General features: G+C 42.1%; 1 protein-coding gene across 1 annotated transcript in view; it reads right to left on the bottom strand.

The window, feature by feature from the left end:
• Window positions 1–377: 377 nt before the first annotated feature.
• ino80 (INO80 complex ATPase subunit) overlaps window positions 378–15,602 on the bottom strand; it is a 55,269-nt gene continuing 40,044 nt past the window's right edge. The window contains exon 19 of the mRNA XM_048600479.1: window positions 378–632. Within this exon, the coding sequence (XP_048456436.1) occupies window positions 378–632 (255 nt within the window). The remainder of the gene's footprint in view (window positions 633–15,602) is intronic.

Genomic DNA, 15,602 nt, shown 5'->3' with positions numbered 1-15,602 from the left:
TGCGATTCTGTAAAGTGTACGTAGGCCAGAAAAACCCAGGACAATTGATAGTCAATACACAACACTAATGGGCCAACCAATTTACACTTGCACAATGTGCTGAATATTGCTTAATCTCTCTAAAATAAATAGGGCAATTGAAGTCAATAGGAATGAACACAACACGAGTGCTGAAGGAGCAGGAACTGATCTACAGATTGCTTCATTTCAACAAACAAGCTACAAGTCAACTTCAAGCAAACTTCCTGAAACACAGCAGCTACAACAATGCTTGACACAAATATAAGATCGACCAAGGGTCCAGAATGCTACAGTTGAAGATTGAACTTCTAACATACATGTACACATCTCTGACATAATTATGTAACAAAATAGAATCAGAAAAGTGAAATTCTCATCAATTTACCAGGAATCCTAATGAAGGACCAGCCATGTCTAGACTGAACAGCTAACAAACCCCCAGGATTTTCAAGGAAGAAGAAGGACAGCCGATTTCTCCAATGAAGAGCTAGCTCTGGGGTTCCATACAAGAGGCACTGCTTGGCAGTAAGGTGACCACCTTCCTTCATCAGTCGACGCTCGTTCTCTGCACTCCGATCACAGCAGTACATGTCCCGTGGAACAGCAGTTACCTTGAGATACATATGGGGAAAGACATTAGTGATAACCCAAGAAAAACATTACATCAGTACACTGCACAGTTAATATCAATCTCAACAGATTTTGTCATTAGCAGCAATTCAACAATGCTAGTTGTTCAGTTCAATGATATCTATGGCTTTCGTAGGGAACTACATGAATGATCTGGATGAAAGAACTGAGGGCACTGTTGCTAAGTTTGCAGATGATAAAGATAGGTGGAGGGATAGGTAGCATTGAAGAAGCGGGAGGTTGCAGAAGGACTTTGACAGGCTAGGAGAGTGGGTAAAGAATTGGTAAATGGAACACACTGTCAGAAATATGAAGTTATGTACTTTTGTTGGGAAGAATAGGATGTGTCGACTACTTTCTAAATGGGGAAAGACTTCAGCAATCTGAAGCACAAAGGGACTTGGGAGTCCTGGCTCAGGAATCTTTTAAGGTTAACATGCAGTTTCAGTTGGCAGTTAGCACTTACTTTAAGAGGGCTAGAATACAAGAGCAGAAAAGTTCTGCTGAGGCGGAATAGGGCTCTGATCAGATCGCATTTGGAATACTGTGAGCAGTTTTGGGTCCCACACCTAAGGATCAATGTGCTGGCCTTGGAGGGGATCCAGAGGAGGTTCACAAGAATGATCCCAGGATTGAAGGGCTTGTCATAAGAGGAACAGTTGAGAACCCTGGGTCTGTACTCAATGGAGTTTAGAAAGATGAGGGGGATCTCAATGAAAATTACAAAATACTGAGATGCCTGGATACAGTAGACGTGGAGAAGATGTTTCCCCTAGTAGGAGAGACTAGGACCCGAGAGCACAACATCAGAGCGAAGGGGCGACCCTCTAGAACTGAGATGAGGAGGAATTTCTTCAGCCAGAGGGTGGTGAATCTGTACAACTCATTGTCATAAAAGGCTGCAAAAGCCAAGTCATTGGGTGTCTTTAAGACACAGATAAGTATGCTCTTGATTAATAAAAAGATGAAGGATTAAAAGTGGTGTTATGATCTCTATTTTATAGATGTTCACACATAATTAGATTTCTAATTAATCTGCCTCATGACTAAATCCAATACTGTTTGTCCTTTGTTGCATCCTGGACATATTGCTGTAGGAAACTACCCCACACTCCAGAAATTCACAATTTTTTTGACAGGTGCTTGTCAGCCTCTTTTAATCTATGTTAAAGTAAAAATACCCCATTAATACTACTCTGGCCTTGATACATCATTACCTAATTTCTGCATTTATATAATCTAGCACATCAAAGCTGCTATCAGGAGGTCCATATGCAACAAACTATTACAGTTTTAGAGATAGTAGGAACTGCTGATGCTGGAGTCAGAGACAGCACAGTGTCGAGCTGGATGAACACAGCAGGCCAGGCAGCATCAGAGGAGCAGGAAAGCTGACATTTCGGGTCTGGACCCTTCTTCCGAAATGGGGGAGGGAAGGGGGACTCTGAAATAAATAGAGGGTAGGGGGAGGCAATGATGGAAGGTGGATAAAGGAGCTGGAGAGAAGACGGACAGGTCAAGGAGGCGGGGATAGAGCCAGTAAAGGTGAGTGTAGGTATGGAGTTGGGATGGGGGTTGGTCAGTTGAGGGAAGACAGACAGGTCAAGGAGGTGGGGATGAGGCTAGTCAGTAGGAAGTGGGGGTGGGGGTTGGGATTGGTCAGTGAGGTGGGAGGAGCAGATAGGTGGGAGAGAAGACGGACAGGTCAAGGAGGCAGGGACTGGGCTGGTCTTGGGACGAGGAGATTTTGAAGCTTGTGAAGTTCACATTGTGACCAGTGGGCTGCAGGGTTCCCAAGCGAAATGAGGTGCTGTTCCTGCATCGTTGTGGCACTGGAGGCCTAGGATGGACATGTCGTCCAAGGAGTGGGAGGGGTAGTTGAAGTGGTTCGCGACTGGGAGGTGCAGCCATTTGTCACGAACCGAGTGTAGGTGTCCCACAAAGCGGTCTCCAAGCCTCCGCTTGGTTTCCCCGATGTAGAGGAGGCCACATCAGGAAAAGCAGATACAATATACCACATTAGCAGATGTGCAGGTGAACATCTGTTTAACGTGGAAGGTTTTCTTGGAGCCAGGGATGAGGGCGAGGGGGGAGGTGTAGGGGCAGGTGTAGCACTTCCTGCGGTTGCAGGGAAAAGTGCCAGGGGTGGTGGGGCTAGTAAGGAGTGTGGAGCAGACGAGGGAGTCACAGAGAAAACGGTCCCTCCGGAAGGCAGATAAGGGTGGGGAGGGAAAAATGTCCTTGGTAGTGGGGTCAGATTGCAGGAGGTAGAGGATGATGCATTGAATCCGGAGGTTGGTGGGGTGATACGTGAGGACGAGGGGGATTCTGTCTTTGTTGTTATTGCAGGGAAGGGGTGTGAGGGATGAGTTGTGGGAAACACGATAGATGCGGTTGAGGGCGTTTTCGACCACTGTGGAGGGGAAATTGCGGTCCTTGAAAAACGAGGACATCTGGGATGTCTGGGAGTGGAATGCCTCAGCTCGGGAGCAGATACGGCGGAGGCGAAGTAATTGGGAATAGGGGATGGCATTCTTGTAGGAAGGTGGGTGAGAGGAGGTATATTACAGTTTTAGATCCTTTACAGCTCCTCAACTAGCCCCTCTGAATGCTTTCTCCTCATTTCCCTTCCTCACCATTGAGGCAATTATGTTTTTCATCAATAAGTCTACTCCTCCACCTCTGTAATTTTCCCTGTCCATCTTATAAACCTACAACCTGGTCTATTTAGTTCCCAATCCAGACTATCCTGCAGTCATGTATCAGTAATGGTTACTGTAGGACAATGTCTAATTTAAATTTGTGCCTGTGACTCATTTACTTCATTCTTTACTCTCAGTGCAATCATACATAGAACTCTTATTTGGCCATACACTGCAACCTGCCTCTCAGTACCATTGATTATTTCTCTTCCTATTTATTTAATACACTTCTAATTTTGCCATTACTTGCCATACCTCAAGTAAGATTCCTGACTTTCTTCATTCTATCATGTTATTTGATTTTGAAACTGTATTGATTTTCCCCGCCCTGAATTTGTTTAACCGTTAATCCATGTAAGTGACACTGACTGGTGACTGTCTTGAGGAGCGAACTAGAGAATAGCTGTCACGTACTGTAAATTGAAAGAGGTGCAAAATATGCATACATTCTCTTTGTCTGAATGCCCCGTGTACTGACATGTGTAGCTTCCAGCATGCATGATGTATGCAAGATAAAAAGTTACATAATGTGTCTTTTTTCAACAATGCTCAAATTCTGTACTACCCAAGAACCATATGATTGCATATGTGTAGAGCTGGATGAACACAGCAGGCCAAGCAGCATCAGAGGAGCAGGAAGGCTGATGTTTCGGGCCTAGACCCTTCTTCAGCTCTACAGCTTGTTATCTCAGATTCTCCAGCATCTGCAGTTCCTGCTATCTCTGATTGCATATGTGGTACTGCACCCAAGATGATTCAGCAGCTTTGGAAAGAAAACATGCTAAGTACCACCAGCCAAAATACAAAGAAGCCATGTAACTGGGATGAGTATTGGTTGCAGCAACCTGATTTAGGCTTATGAAAAGGCTTCAGCTTGGCTCAGTTAGTAGGTTAGCAGCTTTGTATCCAAGTTGTGGTTTCAAGCTCATAGCAGAGCTACATTACGTGGTCAAGGCTGACACTGTTGTTCAGATTGGATGTGGCACTGTCTATTGTTTAAATGTGATGGTAAACCAAGCATGGGACTACATAGCAAGTGCACTTAAAACTGTAATTCACTGCATTTAGTCCTTTTGTGTGTGAAAGCAAAACAAACAAATGCATTGAAATCACAACATACAAAAAAATTCAGACAGTCATGGAAACAGACTCTTCAGTCCAACCAGTCAATGCCAAACATAATCCCAAACTAAAATAGTCCCATCTGCCTGGCCCATATCCCTCCAAACTTTTCCTATTCATATATCCATCCAAATGTCTTTTAAACATTGTACTGGTACCTGCATCCACCACTTCCTCAGGAAGTTCATTCCACATGCAAACCATCTTCTGCATAAAACATTTGTCCCCACGTCTTTTTTTTTAAATCTCTCTTCTCTCGCCTTAAAAATGTGCACCCTAGTTTTGAAAATCCCCATTTTAGGGAAAAGACAACTACCATCAACTCTATCTATACCTCTTTTTATTTTATAAACTTCTATCGGGTCACCTCTCAATATCCTACACTCAGCGAAAAAAGTTCCAGCCTATACAGCCTTTCCTTACAACTCAAACCTTCCATACCTGGCAACGTCCTGGTAAATGTCTTCTGAATCCTCTCTAGCTTGATAATATCCTTCCTACAACTGGGCGACCAGAACTGGAAATAGAATTCCAGAAGAGGCCTCACCAATGTCCTGTACAACCTCAACATGCTCTCCCAACTCCTATACTCAAAGGATTGAGAAATGAAGGCAAGCATGCCAAGCATCTTTTTAACCACCCTGCCTATATGTGATGCAAACTTTAAAGAATTTTGTACCTGCACCCCTAAGCCCCACTGTTCTACAGCACTTCCCAAGGCCCTACACCCTTGTTTGTTGTACCAAAATGCAATACCTCACATTTATCCAGTTTGAACTTCATCTGCCATTTTTCAGTCCATTGACCCATTCGATCAAGATCCCTTCGTAATCTTGGAAAACCTTTTTCACTGTCTACAATGCCACCAATTTTGGTGTCATCCACAAACTTACTAAGCGTTCCTTCTATATTCTCATCCAATACACACACACACACATAGATGACAATCACAAGTTGGTGAGATTTACATTCAATTCATAAATCTGAACTTAAAAGTTAATCATCACCATAATGCATTGTTGATCGTTGTAAAACCTATCTGTTTCATACATGTCCTTTAGGACAAATATCTGCCTTCTATGCTTGGTTTGGCCAATGTGTGACTCCAGATCGACAACAATGTGTTTGACTGCCCTTTGATTTGGCTGAACAAACCACTTGATTCAAAAGGGGTGGGCAACAAATGCTGGCCTCGCCAATGATGCCCGCATCCCATGAAAGTATATAATGAATCCTCCCTCTCCCATCACCAACTATGCTTGACTCTTTAAAACACTGGAAAGAATCTCTTCTATTTCCTCAATTCTAGCTTTCATAATTTTAAACACTTCTGTCACACCACTTGTAAAATCAGCCCTCCCAACAAAAACTGACTCAACCTCTGAAGTCTGTCTCTGTTTCCTCATACCAAGTAGTACCTGGAAGAATCTATTCTGTAGCCTAAAGCCTTAGTACCCTTCCAACAACATGGAGCCCAGAAATGCACAGTGCTTGGATTTTACTGAAGTTTGTTTGTAAGTTCATCGTTACTTCTTGGTTTTTATGACCCATACTTTGTGATAAAACCTAAAATTCCATTTGCTTTGTTTTTGTTAAGAACACCCTGAAATGTTACCATTAATGTTCTATAAAGCTGTGAGCAAGTATTTCCTTCCCCTTATTCATACATTCAGCTGTTTAAGGAATTCACGACTGCGATACAGGAAGACTGCCAGTAACCTGATTATAACGAATCACTGCTCAACTGGAAAATGGCTAAAAAAAATTCTGGCTTGCAAAGGAAATGTTGCATCAAATCTACGCAGCTTGGAGCACAATTTTAAACATTTACATTGAGAATTTGATATCATCTGGTCTCACAGCCACAAAGGTTTCAAGCTGGAGAGCATGTAAAAATGGATTGCATGAGGCCGACAGATTTCTAAGCACTGGTCATCAGATTTCAACATCTATTGACTTGCTAGCAAGTTATTAATATTATTTACCATTGAGTTACATTTGATGCTTTATCCTTGTTACCTTTGGACAGTTAAGACCAGAGTGCTCAGCAATAAGTTAGTATTTGCAATGACATCCAACCAGTAAGGACTAGAATCCACAAGCTTAACTTGAATGTAGTGCAGTGGAAGTGTCCCTAACTCTGAGCCAGGACACCTGATTGATTCGCAAATAATATGTAACTCGCACGTGATCCTGAAATTGGCAAAGATTCAAGCGACCAGTGAGGCTCTATCTTCACACACTGCCAACTTAGCTGCAATTTCTGTTCTTTGTTCAAATCCATGTCGTGTAACATCAGCTTACAACGTCTGAAAGCTGAACCCAATCAGGCTCAAGTTTGTGCTTTTGTAGTTCTTTTGAATGAAATGCATGTTGTGCTTTGAGCTTGAAGTAGTCGCTTCCTGGCCCAGATTCAAGTTCTGATTTATCACATTACTGCAGATGGATGGCTGGGCTCTTCACAACTAATCCTGCCAAAGAACAAACTGCTGAGCAAACAGTCCGTATACACACAGCAAATATTGAACACGGTGGACAGGAAATGCAAACACTGAAGTGCAGCCAGCTTCCATAATCACCAGAATCTGCTCCCAGTCTCCTCCTCTTCGCAGAGGCTGGATTCAACAGCACCTGGACTTGATTGCTGCCTATAAACTATGACTAAGATGCTAATCTATTCTATAGGGCTTTTTTTCATTCCAGACAATGACAGTAATTACTAGAGAACTGACTGGAACTGGGTTAATGATCTCTTGAGGACAGCACGACAGAGAACCAGCACCTTCTTATGGCAACACATGCTCTAATTCCTCTTGTTAACGAGCTGACCGGAGTTCCACAAACTGGGATTCAGAACAAATTTACGAAGACATGTAATTTAAGTTGTTTATTCCAAGGTCTATACAATCTTTGCCTCTGTAAAACGACAGAGGCAGTATACATTTCCTGGACCTAAATAAACCACAATGCTGAACTGCCCCCTCCTGGTTGCGAACCACAAGTGTTGAACAGTTCTAAAATAACATGTGCACCTCAATGCAATGAGGAATGGCTCACATCCCCTGCAGAAACAGGTCTCCTTGCAAAGCAGATAAATAGCTAAGACTCATTGGGCAAAAAAAAAAAAAATCTGCGTTAGATGCCGGACAATAATCAAATCTGCTTAATTTGAGCACGAAAGCTAGGAGAACTACAGGGCAGCAGGGAGATGGAGATATCATTTCAAGTCAGGATAGTCAGACTTGACGGCAAATCACATCGTGCCGTTTCCATGTATGTTTCTTTTGTCTTTTCAGTTGGTAGAGGTTACAGGTTTGGAAGTTGCTATTGAGGGACTCTTAGCGAATCTTGCGGATGGTACACATTATTATTCAGAGTGAATGTTGAAAGTGATGGACAGAGTGCTAATCAAGCTGGATGTGTTGTCCTTTAATGGCACTGAGCTCAAGTGTTGTTGCAGCTGTACTCATCCAGCTAAAGAGTACTTCATTACACTCTTGACTTGCGTCTTGGAGATAATCGAGAAACTTTGTGGAGTCAAATGGTAGTTACCCACTGCAGAACACTCAGCCTTCTGCCTAGTCCTACAGTCTCAGCATTTATATGGCCGATCCAATTTGGCTTCTGGTCAATGATAACTGACAGGATGTTGATTGAGAACAGGAAGGGGGAAATTCAGTGCTGGTAATGCCATTAAATGATATGGGGAGATGGTCATCGCTCGGCACTTGTATGGCATGAACATTGAGGTTGTGCCAGTGAGCCAGTGTGTTTGTTTGCAGACATTTCGTCACTCTGCTAGGTAACATAGTTAGTGCACCTCCGTTGAAGTGTGGGTGTTCTGTCCCGCATGTTATTTATATGCCTCAGTTTGCTGGGGTGGTTGGCATCACTTCCAGTTCTGTTTGGTCAGAGACGTGCCAGGGAATTCCTGGAGGCCTGGCATTCCAACTGGAAATCCACACAAACCACTGAAAAACAGAACCAGAAGTAATACCAACCACCCCAGCAAACCGAGGCATATAAATAGGGACAGAACACCAACGCTTCACCGGAGGTGCACTGACAATATTACTTAGCAGGGTAACGAAACTTCTGCAATCAAACACACCCGCTCGGCGAACAAGTCTACAACCTCATCCACAACCTGAGCTACAAATCTTCTCAAAAACTTTTAAAAACCCTTAAATTGGTGTGAACATTACTTGCCACTGAATGGCCCAAGCCTGAAATATGCAGCAAAACCCAGGCAAAGGTTGATACGGTATCTGAGAGTCACGAATGGGGCTAAGTATTGTGCAATCATCAGCAAAAATCCCCACTTCTGACCTGGTGATGGACAGAAGGTCATTGGTGTAGCAGCTGAAAACAGTTGGGCCTGACGATCTCCTGTATTGACGGCTCAGGACTGAAATAATTCATTTCGACAGCCACAACAAATCTTCCTTTATGACAGACCTGACTCCAGCCGTTGCAGAGTTTGCCCCACTCAATTCCAATGTTTTGCTCAAACTTCTTGATGCCACAGTTAAATGCCATGTTGACATCAACATCGGTCACTCTCGGCGTTTGCCACTAGTTCAGTTTGTTTGTCCATGTTTGCATTGAAGCTATCATGAAGGTGGTGAGTGGCACTGAAGGAACCCAAAGTGTCAGCAAGCAGGTTATTATTGAGCAAATATCCCTCGACAACACTGTTGATAACCCTTCTATCATTTTGTTGACATGATGTGGAGATGCCAGTGTTGGACTGGGGTGGTCAAAGTCTGAAGTCACAGGAAGCGTTACAGTCCAAAAATCACAAGCTTACAGAGCACAGCTCCTTTGTCAGGTGAAGTGGAGAGAGGCGCACTGGCACAGAATACATAGGCGATTATATAGGCCCGTGCGCCTCTCTCCACTTCACCTGACGAAGGAGCAAAACTCCGAAAGCTTGTAATTTTACATAAACGTTTTGTTGTCAAGAGTGGATTGATAGGGTGGTAACTGGCTTGTTTCAATTTGAACTGCTTTTTGTTGTTAGACATGTGGAAAATTTTGCACATTGCGAATAAATTCCAGTGGTGTAGCTGTATAAGAACAGCACAGCTAGAAGCTAAGCTAGTTATGGAGTCTTCAATATGATAACTGGAATGTTCTAAGGGCCCATAGCCCTGTGCAGTATCCAGTGCCTTCAGCCATTTCTTGATATCATGTAAAACAAAATGAATCATCTGTGATGCTAGGGATCTCAGGAGGAAGCCAAGATCAATTATCCACTTAGGACCTCTGGCTGAAGATACTTGTAAATGATTCAGCCTTGTCTTTTGCACTGAAGTGCAGAGACCTTCCATCATGGAGGATGAAGATATCTGTGGAGTCTCCTCCATTTAGTTTTGATTGCTGCTCATCATTCACAACAATCCTATCCTCTCGTAGCGGGATCACTTAGCTCTGCATACTGCACATTGCTTCTGCTGTTTGGCAAGCAAGTATACATGTGTAGTTGCTTCATCAGACTGATATCTAACTTACAGGTTTGCTTGGTGCTGTTTATGATATGTCTCCTGCATTCTAGCTAGTCATTGCCACCCCTTAGTCTTAAAGAGAAACAAATAGCAAGGGTAAGAGTAAGTGGAAGTTACCATATTCATGGGCTAACGGTAATGATGAACACCAGAGGATTTACATTGGTAGCTCTTCACTTTTGTATTAAAATAATGATTTGATCATAGGTGAAAGAGGAATGATACTAAATGCATACTGCACATGGAGTGCAGTAGTTCAAGGCAGCAGCTTGCCACCACCTTCTCAAAAGGCAACTAGGGACGGGCAATAAATACAGGCCCAGCCAGCGATGCCACGTCAGGCCCAACTTTAGAAGGGGTTTTAAACTAACCCCTTTGACTCCAGGACAAATAGAATATCTTGAATTGGAAACAGTAAAATCATACCAAACTCTGCTCAGAGACAGCCTTTAGATTCAGCCTTATAAATTTCTCCAAGACAAAATATTTCTTAGTGAAATGTAACAACAAGAGTATTACCTGAATTGTTAGTCACTTAGTAGTAGAGAATTTGACTACTACTGAAAAAGAGACATGCCAAATTTTTTTCACCTTGCACTTATCAGGACAGCACATTTGGTATGACAGCAAGTGACAGCAGCACACTTGGAAAATCATAATCTAATCAAGCAGAGTCAGCATGGCTTCATTAAAGAGAATGTCTGACTACAGTTTTTCGATGAAGTCCCAACCAGAGTGGATAGAGGAGAACCAGAAGATGTGTTGTATTTGGACTTGCAGGAGGAGTTCAACAAGGTATCTTAATGTGACTGGGGCCACAACCGTTTACAATATTTATTTATGACTTAGGCAAAGGAAGCAAATATACTGTAGCCACATTGGCAGACTGCACAAAAATAGGCAGAAAAGTTGCAAGAGGGACACAGATAGATTACAGGTAGGTATTGATCAGTTAAATAAGTTGGCAAATGAAGTAAAATGTGGGAAAATGTGAAGTCACTCATTTTGGAAGGGAGAACAAAGGAATGGAGTAGACTGTTTGCATGTAAAAGGACGTCTGACAAGTGGGAAGCATTCGAGAGTGTGATGACGAGACTTCAGAGACATTTTGTTCCTGTTAGAGTGAAGGGTAAGGCTGGTAAGATTAAGAAACAAACAATGGATGAATAAAGATATTGAGGCTGTAGTCAAGAATAAAAAATTTATTTTAGATACAGACAATTTGGTTCAATTGAATCTCTTAATATAACAAGAAGAGTGCAGCAGCATTCTTGAGAGAAATCAGGAAGGCAAAGAAGGGATATGAAGTAGCATTGACAGATAAGGTTAAGGATGATCCAAAGAGATTCTACAAATACATTAAAAGTAAAAAAGTAACTAGAGAGACTGTAGGGTCTCTTAAAGATCAAGGCGGTCGTCTTTGTATTGAACCCCAGGACACGAGAGAGATAATAAATGAATATTTCGCGTAAATTTTTACTGTGGAGAAAGAAATGGAGCCTAGAGAATGCAGAGAAATAAACTTCATGTTTTAAAAACAGTTCACATCACAGAAGAGGAAATTTGGGAGGTCCTGAGAAAATAAAGGTGGATAAATCTCCAGGACATGATCTAATGTATGCTACAATGTTCTGGGATACAAGGGGGGAAATTATAAGACTCCTTGCAGAAATATTTACTTGCATCATCTATAACTATGGGTGAGGTGCCTGATGACTGGAGGGTGGCTACTGTTGTGCCTTTGTTGAAGAAAGGTTGTAAGGAGAAACTGGGGAACTACAGACCTGCGAGTCTGACTTCAGTTGTGGGTAATTTGTTGGAAGTGATTTTAAAAGCTGGATTTACAGACATTTAGAGTGTCAAAAATCGATTAGGGATAGTCAGCATGGTTTTGTGGAAAATAGTGTCTCACAAGCTTGATTGAGTTTTTTTTTAAAAAGGAAGTTACCAAAGGGATCACTGATGGCAAAGGCAGTAGACATTGTTTATTTGAATTTTAGTAAAGCCTTTGACAAGATTCTACATGGTAGATGAGTGAGTAAAGTTAGGTCACATGGATTCAGGGTGAGCTTGCCAATTGCATACATAATTGGCTTAACGGCAGGTGACAGAGAGTAATAGTGGAGGATTGCTTTTTGGACTGGAGGCCTGTGACCAGCAGTGTTCCACAGGGATTGATTCTGGGTCCTCTTTTGTTGGTCATTTATAGAAAATGATTTGGATGAGAATATAGAAGGCGTGGTTAGTAAGTTTGTGGATGACACCAAGATTGATAGCACAGTAGACACTGAAGAAAGGTTTTATAAGATTACAGAGGGATCTTGATCAAATGGGTCAATGGGCTGAAAAAGGCAAATGGAGTTCAGCCTGGATAAATGCAAGGTATTGCACTTGGTTACAACAAACAAGGGTAGGGTTTATACAATTAATGGTATGGTCTTGGGTAGTGTTGTAGAATAGAAGGACCAAGGGGTGCAAGTACAACATTCTTTGAAGTTTGCGTCACATACAGACAGCATGGTTAAAAAGGTGTTTAGCACGCTTGCCTTCATTTCTCAATCCTTTGAGTATAGGAGTTGGGAGCATGGTGAGGTTGAACGGGACATTGGTGAGGCCTCTTCTGGAATACTGTTTCCAGTTCTGGTCATCCAGTTATAGGAAGGATATTATCAAGCTAGAGAGGATTCAGAAGACATTTACCAGGACGTTGCCAGGTATGGAAGGTTTGAGTAATAAAGAAAGGCTGGATAGGCTGGGACCTTTTTTTTTCACTGAAGCATAGGAAGTTGAGAGGTGGCCTGATAAAAGTTTGTAAAATAAAGAGAGAGAGATATAGGTAGAGTTAATAGTAGGTGTCTTTTCCATAGGATAGGGTATTTCAAAACTAGAGGGCACATTTTTAAGGTGAGAGGAGAGAGATTAAAAGACATGAGGCAATTTTTTTTTGATACACAGAGGGTGGTTTGTGTATGGAATGGACTTCCTGACGAAGTGGTGGAGACGGGTACAATTACAACGCTTAAAAGACATTTGGAGAAATACACGAATAGGAAAGGTTTGGACAAATATGGGCCAGCAGCAAGCACGTGGGACTATACTAGTTTAATTTGGGAATATGTTCGGTATGGACTGGTTGGACTGAACGGTCTGTTTCTGTGCTGTATGACTACAACTCCATGACTCTATAACAGAATATTATTTAAATGGACAAAAACTGCAGAAAGCTGCAACATAAAGTGACTTGGGGGAACTTGTGCATCAAACACAAAGCTAGTAGAGGTGCAGCAGGTAATCAGGAAGGCTAATGGAACGTTGGCTTTTATTTCAAGGAGGCTGGCATGTACGAGTAGAGAAGTCCTACTGCAACTGTCCAAGGTGCTGGTGAGGCCACTTCTGGAGTTCTGAGAGCAGTTTTGATCCCATTATGTAAGGAATGATACCATTTCATTGGAGGCAGCTCAAGAAGGTTCACTAGGATGATCTCTGATATTGCCTTTCATACTGGATGAGCAAAAGCGAAAACAGGTTGAGACTGTACTCATTGGAATTTAGAAGAATGAGACATGACTACATTGAAACAAAGGCTTAAAAGGGCTTGACAGGGTAAATACCAGGAGAAGGTTTCCCCTCATGCGGGAGTTTTGATTTAAACCAGATGACAGTCTCAGAATAAAGGGGGCAGCAGCACCTTGCACAGTTGCAGTAGGGCTTCCCTACCTGTACATGCCAGCCACCTTAAAATAAAAGCCAACATTCCATTAGCCTAATGAGGAGGAATCTCTTCTCTGAGTTGAAAGTCTTTGGAACTCCTTGCCAGAGAGCTGTGGGGGAGGTGTCCTTGTGTATATTTAAGTATGAGATGGATAGATTCTCGATCAGTAGTGGATTCAAGGGTTACAGGGAAAATGCAGAAAAGTAGATGTGAGGAATGTCAGATCAGCCAAGATCCTATTGAATGGTAGTGCAAACTCGAGGGCTGAATGGCCTGCTCCTGTTCCTATTTCTTATGGTTTTATTGTCCGGAGACTAAATGCAAGTATGCTAAATTTCAAACAATTGCAACAATTTGTACTGTAGGAGAAAACGGCAAGTCGACTGATTGGCCAATGGAGGAAGCAACAGGAAACCAAGACTCCTCAAGCTCCTGGATAATTCAAAGGAGATGCAAGACTTGGACATATTTCTTTAGCTTGCAGAATGTGTGTTGCTTCTAGCAAGAAATGACTGTTATGAGCCATATTAAGTTGATCACTCATGGAGCTATTATCACAGTCAATTATTGAACAAATACTTTAAACCGTGGACTCAATACAAATAGATTGCTTTGTGCTTTACACACGCAGGATGGTTGAGTACAGTCCATACTCTGTCTATAATGTCTACGATGATCAAGCAAAGTAACATGCTGGTTGATTAATCAAACGTTTAGATATACATACCTGGCGTCATCGTGGCATTGAAATTCACCGACGACATTGCTCAATTGTGTGGTGGGAGGAATTTTTTTTGGACTGACACCAACAGCCCACTGATGCAGAATACCATTCATGTAGACACTACACAGCAGCACAAAATGGCTTGCTCATCTTGTTCGAATTTTGACTTTTTTTTTTAAAAGGGTAATTTGAGGTAATTCAGGTTCCCAAATAGCAACGTTTGGTCTATATGTGAGCCTGAATGATACACAGCAAACATCATCTTCTGACACTAGCCCACAGGATCTGCCTACCAAACAATTAAGCAACACTGTATACGAATTTCAGTGCTCAGCACTGGTGTGTTGTCTGATGTGCAGGCCACATGATTCAATCAAGGAGTTGCTAAGGCAAACAGTATGTTCTTTATTTATTTGCCATAAGCAGAGGACAAACTGCACTCAACTAGCCATGTACCAGTTTTGAATTATCCTGGAACCTGAGGAGCATATCATTCCTTGTTACTTCGACATACTTCCTTATCCAATGGATCAGCGCCCTTTTCTCTTGTAGTATAAATTGTTGCCCTGATCAGGCAAAATGAAAAGCTGCCTTACTTGTCCCCCTTTTCAGCGATACCTTTATTTATGTAGCAATAGTTTCAAAAGGGTTACAATTTTGATACTGTTAAAGAAAAATCGACACTGCAGTATTTCTTCTTACGTTTTAGAGGGCTGGCGTTATGCATGTGAGATTTCATAAGATGGTTATATTTTAAACTATCATGTTTAAAGGTAAAACAGCTATGTCCCAGAACATTAAATGGTGAAATCATAATGAACTTGTCTTGGAGATAGGTCTGTGTGATTTGGTTTCTGTGGGGAAAGATGCTGAAACCTGAGGCAATGAACGACCCATCCTTCACACTTTGGCGCAAAAGAGAGGAAAGCTGGTCTTTTTAAATGCAGCTTTTTGGGTTGATGGACGAAGCAGAGAACTGATTACTTTCAGAGCAGGATGCCTACAAAATTTAGATCTCTGTTTGGGAAGACAACAGATTTAAGTAATAAGTCACTGGAGTTGGAAGTCAGTTTGAGACTAAAACTCAATCAAGGGAATTTCAAAAGGATGCTGAAAGACACCTGGAGCTGCACAGAGACAGTAATCTGCGAAAAGGTATGTGGGTCTTAAGCTACAACGCTGTA

This window comes from Rhincodon typus, chromosome 8 (assembly GCF_021869965.1).
Source record: "Rhincodon typus isolate 14 chromosome 8, sRhiTyp1.1, whole genome shotgun sequence".
In the NCBI taxonomy this organism is placed as follows: Eukaryota; Metazoa; Chordata; class Chondrichthyes; order Orectolobiformes; family Rhincodontidae; genus Rhincodon; species Rhincodon typus.
Note: the sequence above shows the minus strand (reverse complement) of the source record. Positions and strands in the feature narration are given on the sequence as shown.